General features: G+C 39.1%; 1 protein-coding gene across 1 annotated transcript in view; it reads right to left on the reverse strand.

The window, feature by feature from the left end:
• Positions 1 to 428: 428 nt before the first annotated feature.
• The window catches only part of HTT (huntingtin), an 85,515-nt gene continuing 77,183 nt past the window's right edge, over positions 429 to 8,760 (reverse strand). Inside the window, exons 61-67 of the mRNA XM_009285380.2 lie at positions 7,349 to 7,539; positions 6,665 to 6,779; positions 6,226 to 6,439; positions 5,981 to 6,086; positions 4,452 to 4,614; positions 3,596 to 3,756; positions 429 to 2,638 (exon numbers count right to left, since the gene is read on the reverse strand). Coding sequence (XP_009283655.1) covers positions 2,425 to 2,638; positions 3,596 to 3,756; positions 4,452 to 4,614; positions 5,981 to 6,086; positions 6,226 to 6,439; positions 6,665 to 6,779; positions 7,349 to 7,539 — 1,164 coding nt within the window. The 3' untranslated portion in view covers positions 429 to 2,424. The remainder of the gene's footprint in view (positions 2,639 to 3,595; positions 3,757 to 4,451; positions 4,615 to 5,980; positions 6,087 to 6,225; positions 6,440 to 6,664; positions 6,780 to 7,348; positions 7,540 to 8,760) is intronic.

An 8,760-nucleotide genomic window follows, 5' to 3' on the forward strand; every position in this document is an offset into this window, starting at 1 on the left:
AGATTCTATGGCAAGTCCCAAATTGCTTTGGAAAGTTTCATAAAGGGTCTAGCTCCCATTATCCCAAGGTAAAGTAACCAGCTATTCTGTGTTAAATCATGAGGAGCTTAAAATGATGAAGAATTTAACAGTTTGTAACACAACATATATTGTTATATGGTGAGAATATGACTAACCCGATGCTTAGAAAATATATTAAAATCTATTTTAAATTTTGGAAAATAGCTTACAAAAATATCTTCACTTAAACTATATATCGTACAAAAACTGACTGGTGTGGGGGTTTACAGTACAAAACAATCACTGGTGGTTACAAAAGGGAACAGTGATCTATACTACCCTTAGTGAAAAACACAGGGCATTATATCTCACTGCCTTGAATTTGTCTCTTATCAGAACTAAGATAATTTCCAATATAACTCAAAAACTTTCAAACAGCATCTATTTTCTTAAACCTTTTTCTGAACTCCTGTTCAGTTTCTTTTAAAAAAATCACCACAGTGCTGTGGCCCAAGAAAGAAGAGTAATCCAACTAAAGGCAGAAATAATTGCTCTAGATAGTAAGATCTGTAGAGAGCTGAATACAGCAACATCTACAGTTGTTTCTACTGCCCATACTATCAGTTTCCTCTATCGGTTTCTAAAAGGAAGTGACACCAGTGGACAATTCCTTTGTAATCAATTTATGGGCAGAAGCAACAATTTTTGGTCTAGATTGGAGTTAGTTTAAATACATGGGTTTAATAAATACAAATATACACATCTGTATACATTAAATGTTGTCACATGTGTATAATTTCAACATATACATTATATACAGAAATACATACAGTACATGCTCCTCCTGACAACACTATCTCATTTTTCCAAGTGTCACCAAAAGGTGTGATAAGAAAATGAACAGAGGTTAAATATAGGACGTGACTGAGAACCAAGGTATCATTTCTCTATAATTAAAGAATCATAACAAATACAACTAAAGACAAATGCTGCGCTAGATTCCCCTATGCAAAGCTTAGGAATCAATGGGGTTCCCCGGGTGGTAAAAGCTAAATCTGGCCCTGTGCAGTGTCCTAAAATTCATGGATATTTGTACTGTGTTTGTGTCTAAAGCATTAAGTATACAACAGGTAGTAAAAGAGGTTGTGTAATCTAACACCTTAGCCAGTCCCAAAGTAGACCACAGCAGCCTTCTGATTCTTAACTGCTAGCATAATTTTTTTAAAATGAGAGTGATTTGAATCCAGATGACTCCATGGTCTCAGTTAGGAAAGGTCAAATGGTTATTGACTACTGGGGAGCTTGCACCATTTTGTGTCCTAAAATGCTGTGCAGCAAATAAGAGCAGTTTCTTAAGTATACAAAAGGCTGATCCAGAGTAACTAGTCCTCTCTTTTACTGTTATGTCTTGAAATAAAGGAATTCAAAAGAAGCTACAGTAAAGTAGATCACAAGAATGCCTCCTTAGTACAGTCTCTCAAGACAAATTAATCAACATAATCCAGTTTTAAAGCACTTTTTCTTGAAGTGAGATGCAAAACAAGATGTAATCTGTACATTAAGATGGATTTCCAAAAGGAACATGAATTCAAGCACAAGGAAAAAAAAAGAGGACAATACAGATGTCAAGACATTCAGTAGTGTGGCTTCTGTTCATCTCAAATTACAGCACAGCTCATGCACCACACCTTACAATTTTACACACTGTACATGATATAGAAATATTTAAGTTAAAATTTCTTTTACTGATATACTGTACTCAAATTTTAAATCCTGAGAAGAAAAAAAAAAGTGTGGTTACGTATGTGCACTATATCTCCGATATCACCAACACATACACCACAGGGTATCAGAAAGTCCAGAGAGGAATTACATGCTGTAAGTGTAACTCATGAAAGCCATTTTCTCTTTTCCTTGTTTGGGAGAGTCATTAGGAAACAATTTCTATTCTGTACTGCACAACAGTATATACATGTACATAAAACTATGACATTTTCTAATGACCGCAGCTTGCAATAACAGTCTTTCTGTCAGTTTCTTACCAGCTGCAACACAGTGGCTTCAGCTAAACATTAGGAAGAGTAATGCCAGTTACCTTGACATTGTAGTACTTGCTCGTATTTTACAGTTAGTAAATGTGTCTCAGGTTAGTCCCAAACACCACTTGAAAAACATTGACATATTTCTTTCCCCTCACAGGTGCCTGGTGTCAACAACAACAACAAGAACAACAACAAGAACTACACTAGACTTTTCAGGTGACTTCCAGTGCTGCAGAGCACTTGTCCACACATTGCAGAAGTAAAACTGGCAGGTCCATATTTATCACAAATGCAACCCCAGATACTTTCTTGATCTTGCATTCCCCATAATTCACATCAGATTCTGACACTAGTCATGCAGTTCCATCACATTTCAGGATGCTCAACATGCTGTAACCTTGTGGACATTCTGCAAACAAGTTAGTAGGCGATGATATGGGGTTCCTGGAGACGCTACCACCTCAAACACCGACTGAAAGGCCCTTCGATCTAATTCTTCATCTATCTGATGTCGGTAAAAGTCTATGGCCACCAAACAGAAGATGTTAACATCCACTTGCTCAGATTTTCCCATTCTGCTGATAACATGTGGAAGACTGAAATATAAGTTAAGGTCCTATGATGACGGAAGTTGCTCATCTTTTGGTATAGCACTTTAAACACTGTTCTCCAATAAAATGGTGTATTTTTGGAGTTCACCGACGATGTTAAAGTGCAGAATACTGTCACATATCAATTAGACTGCTACTACAGAAATGATATTTCTTCATTAACTTCACGCAATTTCTTATCCCCAGAAATTTTAACCTAGCAGTAGTTTTCTTTATCCACTGGAGCAAACAGTGCAATCAGCACCACAGTCAACTGCTGACAGCTAAAGAGCATTGCTGAGATTAAGAGTCATTAGGAAGTTTCAAACATGATATATGGCCACTTTTTGGCCTAGTCATGAAATGCAGTTATTTTTCTGTTTGTTTGGGGTTGTTTGTTTGTTTTTAAATAAACCCAGCACTGATACCACTTATGTCTTTTGGCTGTTCCAACTTATTTGGCTGATGTCATTGCATTGCCAAAGCTCACTATTACTGCAGTGCACCTCCAGGGGAACACTTGCAAAATACGGTTTGTATGTAGATGATAATTTTCTTAAATTTGAGTTTGGTTTTGGGGTTTGTTTGTTTTTTTAATATATTTTATCTTGCAGAAGGAATATAGAACAAAGCTTTTAAAGGTCCCTGCAAAGCTATCTGGTGAAGCTTTTACAAAGTCCTTCAAAGTAAGGACTTTCCCAATCATCTTGCATAGTCACAAGGAACGGATCTTAAAACAGTAGTTTTAGGTAACTTCATTCCCATGATCTGTTTAGAAGTTCTCTTTTTTCCCCTCAAACGTGAGGCACCAATAGCACAAAGGATATACACCACTACTAACTACAGTAAATCTGCCTTTTTTGTGTGTTAAACTTGTACTCTTATCCTTCAAGGCTATCAATGTGCTTTACAGATTCACTATATTTACCCAGACATGGCAAACATTCAGTCTTTTTAGGATACATTGCCGAAATCCATGGACTGGTAGAAGCACTGACAAAAAAACAGGAAAGACTCCACATTGCCATTGCCACAGGTGTTCTTTGCGTGAAATTAGAGAGAGACAGCATCACCCAGTCACGGACCATTGAGGACTGTCCAGTACTATGTAGCGTCTGGAATACCTGCAAAAAGCATTTTACACAGGAATAAAGACGTGGTAGACAGACATGGGAAAGAGTTTAGTTTCTCTTGCAAAGGTTCTCCCCAGCTACAAAGCTCAGGTTCACAAACCGGATTCCTGGAGACAACTCTGAGTGTAAAGAATTAATGAACACAATGCCTAGACAAAGAGATTTTGCAAAAGAGTCAGCCAGGATCCAGCTGGACTCATGACATCTGTGCCAAACTGAAGTAAACACACAGAAATGCAAGACTTGTCTGGTGTCTATTTTTATACATCAAATGTGGTGTGCACATGCACTCTCAAGTGATGCATGAGTCCAGTAAGTAGGTGCTGAAGAGCAAAATACCCAGAAGCCCAACTGAGTCCACAGGAGCTTGACTGTAGAGTTCACAAGGCCAGATGACCTGGGCTGGCTCCTTGAAATCTAAAGAGTCTGAGCACCAGGACCACAACTATTAATTTTCTCTTATTTTCCAATTATCAGTGATTGAACTGTACTGCTGCGAGCTTTGTCTTCCGGGCAACATGGTGATTCTAGCCCTCCATGTTGCCCGGAAGACAGAGCTCGCAGCAGTACAGCTCAATCACTGCAACTGGTTTGTTAGATCTAACAAAATTGTTATTTGCTCCTCCAATTGAGCTGTCAGTTATTTAGAAATCTTCCAAAACATTTAAGAAAAATATAAACACTACCTTATAAACTACTGTTGCCATGAATTGCGGGTAAGGCTGCTGATTGGATAAAAATTCTCCAATAACTTTATTCATTATGTCTTGTGGGGGGAAAAAGTCATCAAGGAACGGGGGAAGGACCGGAGCCACTACTCTAGCTTCAAAAGGAAATCCCTTCCTGATCCTGAAAATAATAAAAAAAGAACATATTTTATGATTGAATTCCAGTAAATATCTCGTTCTTTTCCAATTTAATTGGCAATAGAAAGAACATTTTACTTTAATCTCTAGATAGACAAAAAAGTCTTCAACACTGAGGAACCCAAGTCTTCATGTAATCTTACTCTAACATTCTACCCAAAGAGGTCTATCAAAGCTATTAGAAGTTGTTACAGGTGTTGTGTGCTCCCCCCCCCCCTTTTTTTAAATAGTCAACATTTTTTGAAGCTCTGGAATTGCATCAGAGACAAGATTTAATAATAGGAATGCTTAAAAACTAAACAAGAACAAAAAAGGACAGGGAGATCACTACTCCTAGTTGTCAGAGAAAAGACCACTTCTAAGCAGAACACTCATTACACTCATTTCCACTCATGACATCTTTGCATTTTTTATTCAAGACCAGGATGACCAATACATCAAACAGAAAAAGCAAGTTGCACTGCACTGTGAAGAGGGGAAAAGATACTTCAACTTAAAGACAATTTTACTTAAATAACACTGATTGGAAAGTCTTCCTGATAAAGGCTGCATCTGTTGATATGTCAAGATCAAGTTACCATTGTGTGATTATTCCCCCCAAAAGTTATTTTCTTCTCGTAATATTCACATTTGTTTTGCTAACTCTTAGGAGTGATATTTTCAAAAGCACTCAAGCACTGCTCTAGTTCTGTTCTCACTGAGTGCAGAAGTGAAACCCTCATCCAGTTTTATGGAAAAACCACTGAACACTTTAAAAAGTGTAAACCATTATCCCACAAACTACTATGCAAAATCTAACATGCTATGCTCACTTAAGACAGCTTGAGATTGTCAGATCAAAACAGGGGTTTTGAAATATTTTGTTAAATGAGTTCCATGTGAATACAGAAGTTTTATTGTATCCTTCCACTGCAATTACTTAACAGCCTTGGAAAGAGCAACACTTGGGTGGGGGAAGAAGAAAAAGGTTTTAAACTCTTAGGGTGGTTTGAAAGATTATTTCCCGTAAACTGGATTTATATCCTTGATTATGCAGAAGACATCCTGAAAAGCACTTAAGAGTTTGACCTGAAGGGAGCTGGAAATACATTTATAAAGTATTGTGGTTTGTACAACACACAGTATCAGTTAGGACATGTCTGTTTTCCATTTACATTCCTGTACATTTGTGCTGCCTTCAGCAATTCCATCAGTGTTACTGTGCATACTAGAAGTATCAATTTTAAGCAGTGGTAAGCAGAGAAACATCATTAATTAAATATTAGAACTGTCAAATGGACAAGTGACCACACAGTGCCAGACAGAATCATTTCCCTCCCATGGCCCCATTACACATTTTATCCTCTTACCTATCAAAAAGGACAGACACTCGTTCCATAGCTACAATCACAGATTCACTGTCGGGAGCAGCAGGATTTGCATCTGTGGTACGACTGGGGCTGATTTTTTCCTTTCCTAAACCAAAATAATTTGTTACAAGTTTACTGTGAATGCTAAAATAAGACCTTTTTATCCTTGGTAACAAAAATAATTTAGCACTGTTAGTAAGTTAGTCTCTCAGCAGATCAAAGGTATAAAAAAACCCCATAAATACCTGTGTACATGCAAGTCAGCATTAATCCAAGTGCTGCCATTGCTCTGTGGGGGCTCTGCACATTCACTCTGTCAACACTCAGTTTAACCAACGATTCACTATCCAGCCTAGACAGTTGCTCTGAAAGAAGGAGTCGTTCTAATCCTCTCAGGACACAGTGATAAATAATGGATGGCGTTGATTCATCACTTCCAGACACCATGACACCACACATCTGACAAAGAAAAAAGCCAACTACCTGTTTTTAAGGTGTATTTAGGTCATCTTCTAGCACCATACCACTGCAGCTAGTATGGAACTGCATCAAGTATTAAGAAAACCTAATGAAACTAAACCCAAAAGCATACCTACACCACAATAATCAAGTTAAGCATTAAAGATAGCTATGTGGTGATCCCAGATTACATGACCACCTGTGATTGGAGGCATCACAACATACCTGTATAATTCCTGCAGAGAATTCAGGCCCTACATCAAGTGGGTAATTCTCAATCAAATAGAAAGCAGCTGCACACATTACCAAGATGTGCTGTTGGTTATGGATATTCACACAACTGTAAGTAAGCAAAAACACTAGTGGTCACTTACATCAAAGTTGTCTAGGTCACAAATAGAAACAATATAAGCAATCCTTAAAAACACTAAGTATTTTTTCACATGAAATTTATGCAATTTAAAAAAAAAAAATCACACAAAGTATCACCGAGATGCCGTAAGAGAGCACTGGTTATCATGGAAATCCAGTGCAACACAAGAAATTTTTCAGCAATATAATTACAAGCTATCATTGCCTAACTTGTTTAGGAGAAATAAACTTCATTACTGATCCTGCAAGTCTTATTCAAAGAGTATGCCTTTTGACAGAAAAATAAGGTTTAGGGAACACAACTTACCAAAGAGACAAAAGACTGAGCTATCAAACAGTTCTCACCCTCAAATATCCTTTCGCTTCTGTAAATCAAACCTAAAATTGGCTGATATTTTCAATGAAAATGCCAAAGCCTGCTTGATACAACAGCCTGCTCTAAAACATACTGACAACAGCAAACCATAAAGAGCCCTTTTGTTCACACATAAGCATGCAACAGTTTGGGGGTGGGGGGTGGAGGGGGAAGAGTCTTACTGTGCTACTCCTCTCAAATTGGAGAGCAGATACTCGCTGATAATTGGAATGAGTTGCTTTGCTGTCTCATCAAGCAAGTCACACTCAAGGATATAAAGAATTCCATGCAGAGCTCCAATCCGACTTGGCATATGGGTGCTTCTTAGGGTTGATTCCAGCAGTCGACTTACTGGTTCAGCCACAGCTTTATCCTAATACATCCAATGAGAGTATTCATTAGAAGACAACACTGGTTCAATACTAGTGACTCCTATCATTCGGAAATACTTGGAACAGATTAAAGAGCAGAAAATACGGCATGAACCAGAGCCTGGCTTAAAACTACTTTGGATCAAATGTCACAAGATTAATATAATTAGATAAAAGATGATTTGCAGATGAACTAGTAAACTGATGCTACTTTGTTTTACCTGTAAAAAGTTATCTCATTATTTAAAGCCAAAAAAACCAAGATAAGCATTAGTTCAGTAAATAATATGTGCTATTAAGAATCCTCTACATATAGGACTTGTACGGTTGGAATTTTCTGGCCTTCCAGCTAACTACAAAGGATCCTTCTGTCTGAAAACTGACTGGTAGATGCCTATAGTCTGCATTCAAGAGAATACTCTGCCATCCACTCAACTTAGTACAGCATTCCATTTATTTGTTCTGAGACCACTGGCACTCAGACCTACACATCTTTCTCTCCACCACTCCCATGATCTGGACGAGGGGATCGAGTGCACCCTCAGTAAGTTTGCAGACGACACCAAGTTGGGCGGCAGTGTTGATCTGCTTGAGGGAAGGAAGGCTCTGCAGAAGGATCTGGACAGGCTGGATCGATGGGCTGAGGCCAACTGTATGAGATTCAACAAGGCCAAGTGCCGGGTCCTGCATTTCGGCCACAACAACCCCATGCAGCGCTACAGGCTTGGGGAAGAATGGCTGGAAAGCTGCCTGGCAGAAAAGGACCTGGGGGTGTTGATCAACAGCCAGCTGAATATGAGCCAGCAGTGTGCCCAGGCGGCCAAGAAGGCCAATGGCATCCTGGCCTGTATCAGAAACAGTGTGGCCAGCAGGAGTAGGGAAGTGACCGTGCCCCTGTACTCGGCACTGGTGAGGCCGCACCTCGAATACTGTGTTCAGTTTTGGGCCCCTCACTAAAAGAAGGACATTGAGGTGTTGGAGTGCGTCCAAAGAAGAGCAACGATGCTGGTGAAGGGTCTAGAGCACAAGTCTTATGAGGAGCAGCTGAGGGAACTGGGGTGGTTTAGCCTGGAGAAGAGGAGGCTGAGAGGAGACCTCATTGCGCTCTACAACTACCTGAAAGGAGGTTGTAGCGAGGTGGGTGTCGGTCTCTTCTCCCAAGTAACTAGCGATAGGACGAGAGGAAATGGCCTCAAGTTGCGCCAGGGGAGGTTTAGGTTGGA

This window comes from Aptenodytes forsteri, unplaced genomic scaffold, assembly GCF_000699145.1.
Source record: "Aptenodytes forsteri isolate BGI_AS27 unplaced genomic scaffold, ASM69914v1 Scaffold88, whole genome shotgun sequence".
NCBI lineage: Eukaryota > Metazoa > Chordata > Aves > Sphenisciformes > Spheniscidae > Aptenodytes > Aptenodytes forsteri.